Source organism: Alnus glutinosa, chromosome 11, assembly GCF_958979055.1.
Source record: "Alnus glutinosa chromosome 11, dhAlnGlut1.1, whole genome shotgun sequence".
Lineage (NCBI taxonomy): Eukaryota > Viridiplantae > Streptophyta > Magnoliopsida > Fagales > Betulaceae > Alnus > Alnus glutinosa.
In genome coordinates, this window is record NC_084896.1 from 26,792,837 (window position 1) to 26,806,743 (window position 13,907).

At 34.1% G+C, this 13,907-nt stretch overlaps 1 protein-coding gene across 1 annotated transcript; it reads left to right on the forward strand.

Moving 5' to 3' along the window:
- The first annotated feature begins 9,114 nt into the window (after nucleotides 1-9,114).
- On the forward strand, nucleotides 9,115-13,205 carry LOC133882710 (glyoxylase I 4-like). Its single transcript, XM_062321924.1, has 3 exons — nucleotides 9,115-9,316; nucleotides 11,890-12,220; nucleotides 12,901-13,205. The coding sequence occupies exons 1-3, from the start codon at nucleotides 9,123-9,125 to the stop codon at nucleotides 12,946-12,948; spliced, it is 573 nt and encodes a 190-aa protein (XP_062177908.1). The 5' UTR covers nucleotides 9,115-9,122; the 3' UTR covers nucleotides 12,949-13,205.
- The last annotated feature ends 702 nt before the right edge of the window (nucleotides 13,206-13,907 follow it).

Consider the following 13,907-nt stretch of genomic DNA (forward strand, 5'->3'; position numbering starts at 1 on the left):
AAGTGTGTTTTATGGCCTTTTTTAGACCAACAAAGTCAAAGAAGTACTTTTTGAATTTTTTACCAAGCAGACACATTTTTGCTTTGCAGAGCTTTTTATATACTAAAAGTATTTTTTAAGCTTCTTAACGCAATCCCAAACAAGCCTTAAGCTTCTTTTTTTCCTGATGAGCTTAAGCTTTCTTACTTCAATGCGTTTAAGATCATTTTCTTTACATTCGTTCCTAATTTCTAGGGATTATGATACTTATAGTCCGGCTTAATTTTAAGGTTTTAAAGATGGCTTCATGTTCATATATAAAAAGTCATTTATCCTTCTGCTCATATAGCATAAGCACACTACAGTCTTAAAAAATTGTCCACACAAGTTGAACGTAACATCGCCAATAATTCAAAATCCAAATTTTCAAAAGGTGTTTAAAATTGTGTCTAGTGATCATAGCAACTATGCAGTTCAATAACGCTGCCAAAAACCCAAGTCCCAACAACATCAACATCTTTCAAATTAGTGATTTTTATTTGTAGCAGTGGAGAATATTGCCTCTTTGCTTTCTGCTTGTTCTTCTGCTTCTGTAATTACAATTAGGGTTGACAAGTTTTACACGACTTACGAATTTAACACGAATTAGTTTAGTGGATTATGGTTCAAGGGTTTGACTCATAATTGACTTATATGGTTTTATACATATGTCTTGACACGACCATATATAATCCAAAATGCTATATGAAGATTGACAGTTTTTTACACAACCCACGAACTTAACATGAAATTAACGAGTTGAAATTTAGGAGCCTAGCCTGTTTTATTAAATTGGTCGAGTTTGGGTTGACCTATATAACTTTATACCCATAACGGCCCACATAAGCCCAAGAAGGGCCAAACGTCCTACAAATTTTGGAAATCATTAATTTATTGAGTATCATGCCAGACCACATAATTTATATATCTTTCATTTGCAATGCAATGCAAGCGTGAGCTTTGTGGGCTTATAAAAAGATAAGAGTGGAGGTGATTGGGGATGGAGTTGACGCTCTAAAGTGATGCGAAACATGCTATTGCCAACATTGGCACTAATTAAGTTTTTGGGGGACTTAATCAGGCTAAGAAATTAATTATTTATTCTTATACTTTCCTTCTTGATCGAATTTTAACATTGAGGTAATTAATTCAGATATTTGTTCAATAAACAACTTGCTGTGTGTGTCTGTACACGTCTTTCGTGGAAATCGTTAAATTTTTTCTACGCAGTGGAAATAATTAATTCAATTGAATATTTAGTGGAATTCATTAAATTTTCAATTGTTGATACAGTCCTGCTCAATATAAGATGAGCTAGGTGTAAATGACTCTGTGAACGCGTATTTATTTGCTTAAGGGCTTGGTTTAATTACTAAACACTAGGAGAAATAAGAAAGACCCATGATTTTTTCCATAGATTAAATTAAGCTTCGGTATAAATTAATGGCTGTCATCAAGACGGGTAAAGCTTATTGGTTATAAATGAGAAAGAAAGATTAATGAGGAGGTGAAGTTGGTCTATTGGTACCGGAGTCTCTTTTTTCTGGGGTACGTTCAAGCTCATGTAGGAACTAGCTAGCCGCAATGAGTTTTTTGAGAGACCAGTGACAGAATTGTTACTGGGTTGGGTTCTAAACATGACATAGAGATTTTTATTTTTATTTTTCATTTCTTTTACAGAAAGAAAAAAAAGAAAAGCTTCTCCTTTGAAATTGAAGTAATACAAAGATTCTTTACTACGTGCCAATAACCAGGTACCTACCTGCCTTAAATGCCATTGAGCTTCAATGAGTGCCCTGGCATCTATAGACTGAAAAACATTGTTCTAATGGTGTGGGACACAGATGTGTTTATGTAGAATTCTAATGAATTTGAGTTGTTCTGCCTTACCATAATCATGGTTAAGGGTTTGAATATGTAGAGGAATTAGTTACATGAGATAACTAGAGATTACAAGCTAATAAATTCAAATTACAAATGAGAGTAATATCTGGAAAACTGTTAGGATTAACTAATCCTATCTTTATCTTGGTTTGTAGAAGTCGAGGTAGCATTTGAATTCAAAATATCTGTTGGAGATAAATCCCACTCAACCCGATCCAAAGAGGAGATTCAAAAGTCAAATAAGGTCCAAACAGATAAGAATAATGATCATATCAGAAATCTAAGAAGATATCAGATCAGAAGTCTAAGAAGGATTAAAGTCCAATTAGAACTCTAACAACAGTTCTAAATCAATAAGGAGCAGGAGTTTTAATCCAGGTTTGACTCCACCACTTTGCCTATAAATAGGCTCATACCCCAGGTATAAACTAAGTTTGAGAATTTTATGCATAGAGCATTATTTTCTCACAGAAGCTAACTTAGGCGTTGGAGTGGGACCCCCGGAAGGGTCTCTAGTTTTTGTTGTTTTGCAGAATTATTGAGAGGCGTGAAGAACATCAAAGGAACGTGCAGATTCACACCATACCGAAAACTGTATCAACAGTTTGGCGCCGTCTGTGGGAACGATTATTCGTTCCTCATAAAAGAAAAAGAAGATCCAGCATGGTGATGAACACACATTCCGGAAGCCAAACCAACCGAGAGCCCATAGTCTGAATGGAGCCAGTTATTCAGAATAATTCGCAGCCTCCACCGAACCCTCCCCCGGGGGGTGGAGATCTAGATCGCATAGCAGCGCTGGAAGCCCAAATTGAATCCTTAACACAGCGGAATGCCGAGTTGCTGTGCAGGAGGTCGGAACAGCCCAATCCCGAGATCAACAGGGATGAGCGTGAGGAAGAAGATCACAACAGCAACACTAATCCTCGGAGGGAGGATGATCGCCAAGGAGATCTGAGCAGAGTTATTGCTGAGTTGGAGAGAAGGTGCACGTATATGGAGATAAAAAGAGATCCGGCGTTTCGGAAACCACAAAAGATACCAGGTAATCCTCCTTACAGGAATGCAGGCAAATATTGTGATTTTCATAAACAAGCAGGTCATTACACTGAGGGGTGTGTAACCCTAAGGTTGTTAATAGAAGAATTCATAAAGAATGGCAAGCTGATTCGGTTCTTGGGAGAAAAACGGAACTAGCAAGGAAATAACAGGCCTCGGAATCATCAGGACTACTAGCCCCGAGATCAGCAGCCACGGGATTACTATCCCCGAGACCGTCCTCAGCTAAGCGAGAGGCATCAAGAGAATGATCCCCGAGATGACATAGAAAGAAGAGAAGACCGAGGAAGCAGAAGCCCATGGCATAGAGAGCCGAGGCAACAGCAGTATCTGCCCGTGATCCCATAAAAAGGACTCTCGAGAATTTCAGGCTTGCTTTTATTTTTTAGCATTTATATTTGCAAAGAACTAGACTTTTATTTTTAACTCAGACTAGTTATAATAAAAGACAGAAAATTTCCCAGATTTTGGGAATAAGTATTTTCAGAATAAAAGAATAGAGCTGACTTAAGCATCGGAGTGTTCCCGGTCTAAGGACCGGGAACCCGTTGATGTCGCTTATTTTGTAGGTAAAGCCTCTCGGATCAGTCCTAGCCGAGAGCAAGAAGAAACTTCTCGGATCAGTCCTAACCGAGACGGAGCCTCTCGGATCAGTCCTAGCCGAGAGTAAGAAAGCATTCTCGGATTAGTCCTAGCCGAGAAGGAGCCTCTCGAATCAGTCCTAGCCGAGAGCAAGAAGAAACTTCTCGGATCAGTCCTAGCCGAGAGCAAGAAAAAACTTCTCGGATCAGTCCTAGCCGAGAGCAAGAAAAGAACTTCTCGGATCAGTCCTAGCCGAGAAGGAGAGTCTCGGATCAGTCCTAGCCGAGTACAAGAAGAAAAAACCTCTCGGATCAGTCCTAGCCGAGAGTCTTGGATCAGTCCTAGCCGAGTACAAGAAGAAAACCTCTCGAATCAGTCCTAGCCGAGAGTCTCGGATCAGTCCTAGCCGAGTGCAAGAAGAAAAAACCTCTCGGATTAGTCCTAGCTGAGACTCTCTGATCAGTCCTAGCTGAGTGCAAGAAGAAAACTCTCGGATCAGTCCTAGCCAAAAGTCTTGGATCAGTCCTAGCTGAGTGAAAGAAGAAAACTCTCGAATCAGTCCTAGCTGAGAGTCTCGGATCAGTCCTAGCCAAGAGCAAGAAGAAAAACTCTCGGATCAGTCCTAGCCGAGAGTCTCGGATCAGTCCTGGCCGAGAGCAAAATGTAAAGCTTCTCGGACTAGTCCTAGACGAGAGCAAGAAGCAAAGCCTCTCGGATCAATCCTTGTCGAGAGCAACAAGAAAGCATTCTCGGATCAATCATTGCCGAGAGAAAGAAATAAAGAGAGCTAGGGGGGTCGGATTTAACCCTCGAGTTTTCCAGGAGTTAGCCATTTCAAGAGACATGGAGAAAACCCTAAGAAAAAACAAGAAGGTAATGGGGGGTAAGATTTAACCCTCAGGTTTTGCAGGTTAGCAGGTTTTCAGAAGAAGACAAAGATTGGGTTTCCTTAGACATGGAATTCCCATTATTCAAGCAAGCTTCGGATAAGGGAATTGGGGGGTAACTGTTGGGGATAAATCTCACTCAACCCGATCCAAAGAGGAGATTCAAAAGTCAAATAAGGTCCAAATAGATAAGAATAATGATCAGATAAGAATAATGATCATATCAGAAGTCTAAGAAGATATTAGATCAGAAGTCTAAGAAGGATTAAAGTCCAATTAGAACTCTAACAACAGTTCTAAATCAACAAGGAGCAGGAGTTTTAATCCAGGTTTGACTCCACCACTTTGCCTATAAATAGGCTCATACCCCAGGTATAAACTAAGTCTGAGAATTTTATGCATAGAGCATTATTTTCTCACAGAAGCTAACTTAGGCATTGGAGCGGGACCCCTGGAAGGGTCCCCATTTTTTTGTTTTGCAAAATGGGGGTGGCCGGCCACCCCCATGGTGGCCAAGGGGGGTGGCTCAGCCACCCCTCTTTTTTTTTTTTTTTCATTTTTTTTAATTTTAATCATTTTTTTAATTTTTTAATTTTTAATTTTTAATTTTTTTTTTATGTGGTGCCACGTGTCAACCTCAGCGGTTGACACGTGACGAGAAGTTGAAATTTGGATGAGAAATCTGACAGGTACTACCTAGGGTTTTTTTCTTCCAAATTCAGGTACTACATGTGATACGAAATGAAACTGAGGTACTAAATTTAAAAACACGTAAAACTCAGATACCTTTGGGGTATTTAACCAAAAAAAAAATTATAAAAGTTTTCAGAGATTCAGGCATGTGTGTTTTTGCAAATTCTGTTAAATTCTAACTAACACCTAAATCCTATATTTTTTTTTTCTTTTTTTTTTCACAAAAAAAAAAGAGAGAGAGAGAGATTTTGGGTACTCACTCCGTTAGGATTTAAATAGCAAATCCAAATAGAGTGCTATTAAATAAGACGTTTGGAAATGTAGATACCCCAATTTGAAATGTTTGCTATTTCAGTACCCGTATCTCAAAACAGTATAAATTTGATACCCTTTTGTAAAATTATTCTTTTTTTTTTATTACACACTTTGGCATATTTTCAATCAATTGTTCTACCAATTGCTATTTTATTCCGAAACAAGGTTCAAAAGTAAAGGTAAAAACTTTACTCACGCATTCGAAGCACACACTAACTTCAGAGCTTTTTCATTTCATAGAAGAAGAGTTTTTTTAAAATCTTTTACTAAATTAAGCATAGTATATTATCAACCATTCGTTCACCCCAACAAGCCTCTAAGCTAGTCTTCTTAATTACTATTTACGCAGAATTTCTATAAAAACACAACATATATGCCGACAAATTTTATTTAAGCTGACATCTTTTATAAACAACATTTTTTTTTTTTTTTTTTTGGTACTGGATCAGGAAATTGGGTGGGCTTTTACTATTTGACTGGCAAATTTTTGCAGTGAGAAGGATAGCTTTACGAGGTAAAAGTAAAGGCAAGCAGAAAAGATAAAAAAATAATATTCATTGAAAACTTCATAGAAAAATACTCGAACTTCATTTTTGTGATATGTTACACATTCAACTTAGTTCTACATTCTCAGCAGACACTTTAAATCTTCCTCTAGCAGTAATTCTTGCATGAATCTCTCACTCAATTCTGACTAGAACAACTTCTTATGTTTTCGAAATATTACCACAAAGAAGATCATTCCCCTAATTTCATAGATGGTACATAACAGCTACATTGAATCACATCTTCCCATTCAGCACACATGTTCAAATTCTACACCTCCCTCCAAATTCGTTTGCCAAGTCCATAGTAAAAGAACAAATGATCTATGCTCTCCATTCAACTTCTACAGAATAAATAATGTTACATATCACTCTTGTATTTCATTTTTGTTCCTCAAAATTGATGTGAATCTTAAAATCACCATTTAAATTTATAATAGACCACTATTAGATTTTGATTCAATGGTAATTTTAAGAGTTACATCAATTTTTGAAGGCATAAGAATGATATATAACATTACTCCTACAGGATAGACATAAGCTACCCCAAGTAAAACTTCACTTACACATCTTTTCTCGTGTTGTTAAAGCATTCTTAACTACCGGGCAAAGATTAAATGAGTGCCCAGGAATTCTCCAACAATTTTTTTCATGTCAAAGTATATGGCCGAACTAACTCAAAATTTATTTGGGCAATTAGATTTCATATAGGCTCTTTCACAATGTATTGTCCAATTTACTATTATGTTTCATTTGTTTGGGCATAAAATATTTTTTGTATTTTTTGGTGTTTAGTGCAACCGAAAATGATAGTCAACGAAAATCATTTTCAATTTAACCGTAAAAGCCTCTTATCTACCACCGAAGGTCTCTAAATTTTAGTATCCAATTGTGAAACTGGCCGGTATCTGGCAAAACCAGACGGAATCTTGTTCGCTGGAATTTGGCAACGGTGGCCGGACGTTTTTGGATTCTATTTTTCGTTATTGGTCATTTTTTCGTATGAGCCAAATGCCAAAAAATATTTTCAAAATTAAAATTAAAAAAAAAATAGATAAAATCTGAGTAAAATTTAATATTTGAAAAATTTTCAAACACCCAATCATGCTATTAATATCCTTAAATTATATGAAGATAGTAGAGCATGTAATTTTTTTATGGAAGTCCAGATGTTACCCCCAGCGGTATAAATTTACTGCTCACGTAAAAAATTATCAATTGTATTGCAAACTACTCTGTATGTCCCGAGAGAGGACTCAAAGCCGACATAAAAATAGGAATGGTCCCTTCTAGCTTCATAGGACTTGTGATAGCCACCTGTTCATATCATAAAATATTAAATATGATAGATGCTTGTCGTGTACTTATCAAAGCTACAGTTTCATTTGTCCTAAAATATGGTACCACGTGGGACACGTATGGAGACGATAAATGCAAAGCTAATATTTCGGCGTGGCAAACTGGCAAATTGATTTGCACACACGTGCCTCTCGACGCAACAACTTTTTGCAACCACTTTGCATGAAAAAACTGGTATTCTCATAATCTCATGTGTAATTCACGAGCCTATAATAAATCATTCTTCGTATTAAATTAGGATTCCTTCAAATTCTTACGGTACATGGAGACTATAAATGCAAAGCTAATCTTTCGGCGTGGCAAATTGATTTGCACACATATTCTCATAATCTCTGTTGGGAATAAATATTTTATAGAATAGACTTCTATTAAATGTACATAAGAATAGTCATTCTATTTCAGAAGCTTATTCTACAAATTGAACGGGGCTTAAATTTGTATAATTTTCAAATTAATCATTAAATTTTTATTGAGCAAGAGAAAAAGGCTAGGGATTTGAAACCTCCTAGTCTCAAATAAGATGTTTTAAGAGTCTTTATATTTAAAATCTAGTAAAAGTTAATACATGATTGCGATTCCCAGAAAACTTGAACTTGTGCCTCAAATAATGAAAAGATGGTTGCTCAACATCAAGCTAACTACACAACTTATTTTTTAATGCAACAGATAAAAATATTAATAAGTTAGCTTTTGAATACAGGTTTTTCTTTGGCTATCCTTTTGTTTCTAATTCTTGTTGTTATGAGGTAATGTTTTTATAACTATTTTAGTATTTATTTTTTATTTTTCTTCTTTATCACATTATGTTTTCAACACCGTCAAATATATAGTTTTTGACTCACATATGACATATTTTCTACTCTTAAATTATGTTAGATCGCTTTATAACTTGTGACATGTAATATTTTTATACATTTATGACTCATGACTTAGTATGAATTTAAATTTAAGACATTTCTATTTTTATTTACATAAACATGCATGCACACACATGGAGAGAATATATGCATCTATATATTTATTTATTCATGCAAGTATGTACCCACATACAAAAAATCTTGATTCCACCCCGTGTGTAAGGTCGATATATATACTTCACACACGGCAACATATCTAATAAATTAATTAATACTTGATTTTTCAAGGAATCGTTCTTATCCTTGAATAAAGAAAGTAATATATATACAAAAAAAGGTAATATCAAATATGCATATAAAAATAAACAAATAAATACAAAATCAATTGATGTGGTTGACCTAAATTATAAATCATTCATTTCATATTAAAATGAATTCAGAATCCTTGCATGCAAAAAAATAATAAAATAAAATAAAATTAATCCCTGAAACTAAATTCCGTTAAAACATTGAACTAATTTTATTTTATTTTATTTTTTTTTAAAAAAAATTAGTATTTTCTTTGTTTCTACTTTTTAGAAGTATTCCTATTTATTTGTTGATGTATGCTTCTAAAAATGCTATTTAGAAATGATTTATTTCTTCTTCGTCTCCTTTTCTAATGAACTCTACAAATATTCTAATAATAATTTTAGAAAATAAGAAGATGAGACAACGCATGACATGAGGAGGATGACATGATGAGGAGGATATATGTCATCATGATATGTCCCTCTCACACTTACACATTGTACGTACGTACTTACAGCATAGTACGTATTCTGCTTTATATAAAGCTCATGGTAGTGTGAGTTAAGGTTATACAGATATATTACAGTGTTAGAGAGTTCAGAGAGAGAGAGAGAGAGAGAGAGATGGGAGAGATGGTTCAAGAGGTGGAGATACAGAGGTTGTCTTCTTTGGGTTCAGCTTCCTCTTCAACAACAATGCCTCTACTGTCTTTGAATCATGTCTCATTTGTCTGCAAGTCTGTGAGAAACTCTGTGAGGTTCTATGAAGACGTCTTGGGATTTGTACTCATCAAACGCCCTTCCTCCTTCGACTTTGAAGGAGCTTGGTATGCCCAGTACTGTTTCCGTATTCTCACCTGCTTTTCCTTCTGTTAATTTCCTTTCTCTCTTTTCTTCTCATTTTCTGGGTTTAATTCATTGCTTTCTCATAAACTTTTGGGGTGTTTATGCGTGGAACCCTTTGGCCAGATCTACTCGTTTGCTAACTTTTGATAAATTAGTATTCTTTATAATTATTTATTCAAATTTGAAAGAATTTAGGTAGATAATTATAAAATATCACTTATGAGACTCACTTGATCAGATAAGTGGTTAGACAGTTCAATTTTTATAGAGAAATACTAGAACATCTACTGTGGTCCTTCTTAAGTCATTTTGTGCTGACATGGTACCTTATTTTTATTTTTTTTTATAAAAATAAGAAAGAAAAATTAAGTTGTATTTTTTTTTTTTTTACTAAAAATAATGTGTCATGTTAGCACAGAATGATTCAAGAAGGACCACAGTAGATGCTTTAGGATTTCTCATTTTTATTTGATCAGGTGAGTTTCATAAGTGGTATCTCTTATAATCACCTTATCGTATTCTCTTAAATTCGGACAAGTAATTGTACATGTAAACAGGGGTAGAACCAAGATTTTTGATGAGGGGGGACAAATTTATTTATTTTTTATTGGAGAGACTGACTTGCATAAATACAAAATATTTAAAATCTCTATATATTTGTGTTTGTGCATATTGATATTAAATAAAAGCATTGAAGTCTTACATTTAATCTCATGGCATCACAAACACACAGTGGTATAAACAACTAGCAAAATAGCTTAGAAAAAAAAAAAACTAAACATAATCTATAGGGTCCAATAAAAATGATACTTATGATCATGAACTCTTTTTCCTAACAATCCCTTAAAGCCCCAAATAACAATGCTGTGAGTCGAGCCAAACAATGGTGAAATCATAAATTATTAAACCATTTAACTTGTGATGTCAAAACGAATATTGTAAACCAAAATAACTGCAGAATAACTACTCAAAAAATTAATTGTTGGTTAGAGACTTCAATTAGAATAATCACTTAAAGAATCCAAACCATTTAAATTTTTCTTTCGCATCTTCACAGTCCTAAACCAAATTGAGTTTCTAGTTAGAAGCCAACTAGAATATGGAAGGAAATTAAATGAATGGAGTATTTTAGATTTTTTGTGTTAAAAGATGGGGTAAAACTAAAAAACAATAAGTTAAAAGAGGACACAAATATTATTTTGGGGGGACAAATGTCATTTTGGAAGAAAAAAATTATTTTTTTGGTATATTTAAGAATATTTTTCAAAATTTTGGGGGGACGCCCAAGACGTGAGTCCGCCGCTGGATGTAAAGGATCCTGATCACTTATGGGACCCACCTAATCGAATAAGTGGATTCTATAAGTGGTTTCTCACAATTTCTGTTTGAATTCTCTTAAATTCGGACAAATAATTATAGAGAGTCTTAATTCCTTTTGATGGTCTTTCTTAATTGGCTCAAGAACTCAGACACATTTTAGGTTTTAAGGTCATGAATAATGATTTATTGGTTATCTACTTATCTCGAAAGTTTAAAGTAGTGACAAAAGATGATAGTTAATTTAATTATTTAATTTATATTTTTAAGTTTTCATGTCATAAATGATAAATCAACTAAAGAAGGTTGGAAGAACATTTGCTCTGACTTATATCAAAAGTTGAAGCAGATAAAAAATTATTAAATTTGCTGTTTTTTAAATTCTCATATTATGGATCGTGATTATGCGAGCATGTGCTTGTACATCTTTAAAAAAAAAAAAAAAAGGAAAAGAAAAAGTGCTTCTACCTCTTTATATTTTATAATTTAAATTCCCACCCATTACTTTTCTCATAGTTACTACAATGCATGTATAACTATCTGTGCTTCACTTTTTTGAAACATTCACCTCACATGCCATCAAATCAGTGCGTGCGCATGCTGATTTATTTGTGTAAATTCTTTAGACAATTAATAATTTAACATAGAATTAAAGATGAGAGCAAAAGAATCTTGAAACTGAGACAAAACAGTCTTTGCCGATCACTTCTCATTTACATTAAATATTTTAAATATTGAGTATCAATTGTATGTAAAATTGATTAATTAATTAAAAGTTTTAGGTCACATGAAAAAAGTGTTAAAATATTAATTAATAAGCTGCTTTTCACGGAATAGGATCCTCTCCATTTCAAATGAAATAGATAATGAATACTATCAATTTTTTTGTCAGGATTTAAAGTTGATAAATCTAATGGTATACATGATTTTATATTATTTAAATTTTTAAAAAACATGCCAACATTAACTTCATATACACCATTAGATGCATCAATTTTAAATCCTAACCTTTAATTCGAAATGAATAATATCAATTTTATTAAATGAAATGGAGATGATCCTATTCCACTTTTCACACCCATTTCACATCTGTTGATGTATCATGTTTTAAGTGGTTTCCCATGTCATCTACTTAAAAAAAAAATAAATAAATAAAATTAAACAACTATTTTGTATGGCTTAAATTTGCTTTATTTTTTGCCATGGGAACCCCAGAACTAAAAGGGTTCTTGTTTAGGTTGTTCAAGTATGGGATTGGCATACATTTGCTTGAGTCAGACAATGTCCCAACAAAGAAGAGGGCAATAAATCCAAAAGACAACCACATTTCATTCCAATGCTCAGACATGAAGGTCCTTATGCAGAAACTCGAGGAGATGAATATAGAGTACGTTACAGCAGTGGTGGAAGAAGGTGGAATCACAGTTGATCAGCTCTTCTTCCATGACCCTGATGGATACATGATTGAAATATGCAATTGTCAAAATCTCCCTGTTCTTCCACTTTCATCATGCCCTCTCAAGCACCAAAAACTACTTCTAAGAGCCGCATGTCCTTTCCATTTTATGGTAGGTTTGATCTGCCGTATACCATTTATTTGCTTGTTAACATGTTTTTGCTAAGAATGTGTGTGTGTGTTATTTCATTTTAGTTAGTAGAACATCATATGACAATGAGATTAGCTTACCTCCGGTGAAAAAATCATTGGAGATCGATCCCCCTGAGGAAAAATAAATGTTGGAGATGGCATCGGTTGAAAAAATATTTGGAGTTCTCCCTCAATCATCCCATTTCCTCTGTTTATTTGTTCATTGGAGGTAGTAAGCCAAACTTTGCAACGTTAATTACCAAGCAAAACTTATTTGTCTTTAAAGCTTAAGTTGATATGAAATTATTGATTTATTTGTTTAATTAATATTTTAACATTTCCTCTTAATAAGAGATGCCTAACATGTGAGATACAAGGTTTAAACTCAGGATCTTTACTTTTATACCTTATTAAATCACTATTTACCTCAAAAGTTTAAGCTTATAGGAAGCAGTAAATTTAATTATTAAATTAATATTTTAATACTCTCTCTTTCGTGTAGGTTTAACACGTGAAAAAGTGTTAGAATGTTAATTAAATGATTAAATCAACAATTTTCTATCTGTTTAAGCATATAAGAAGCAATGAATTTAATAATTTAATTAATATTTTAACGTTAGATAGAGTTACATGCTCATTAATGTATAAATGTAAATGCAGGTAAGGGAAGTAGAAAGGTGCAATGCTCTAGACGAGATGAGGCATTGATGATGGAGAACTTGGTGGTGGAGATGATGAACATTTCTTTTTAAAAGATTGCTTAGGAGTGATTGACGCAATTTTTCCAAAAGTTCTTTCACGAAATTGTTGTTGAGTTGTGATACTCTTAATGTGTCTTGAAGTTGTGCACTAGTTATAATTTTAGCATTTCTCTATTATATAACTCAAAAAACGTGAGTGTTACGAGCGTTTTCAGAGAGGATGCTGTGAACCAAGGAACACGGACCCGACAACATATTTTTCTCCGAGGACCATAGATTGCCTCTGTTTCCTCTGCTGATTTTGTGTCTCATTTGTGTTGTTAATGTTGCTATTTTTTGGTCTCGTATGCAAATCAACGTATAGTAGATGCTTCAAGTATCATATGTAAGCATTGACCCCATATTCCGGAATTACTTTCCTTGTTCATCATTAGTAGACATTATGATTGGGAATCAGTATTCTTGGTTGAGTTCAAGGCCATGAATCGGCAAACGATGGTATAAACAAAGACCAAGTTAAGTGTTACCTCTACAGAAAGTTTTAGCCTCAGGAATGGATTAATTTCGATTTTCAAACCAACAAATACGCTACATTAATCTTGTACCCGATACATTTTGTTGAAACAATTTTTCGAGGGCCTTTCCCTACGATGATGGCTACTTGCAAAATAGAAAAAAAGGTCACTGAAAATTTGTCAGGTTTTAGAAAACAGAAACACTCCAATACTAAAATCAGTACATTATTTGACATAAACCGTTGTTTGTATACGTTGGATGAAATAGCCTTATCACGTGAATGTTGTATCTACAGGGTTCTAAGTGATCTTCGTAAATTGAACAAAGAAGCTTACACTCTTCAGGTTATATCAACAGGGCCTTTTCACCACGGTGTTAAAAGATTGGAAACTATGGGTAGGAATAAAGAGAAATATTTCAAAATATTTGTGAAAAAGACTGAGCTAAATG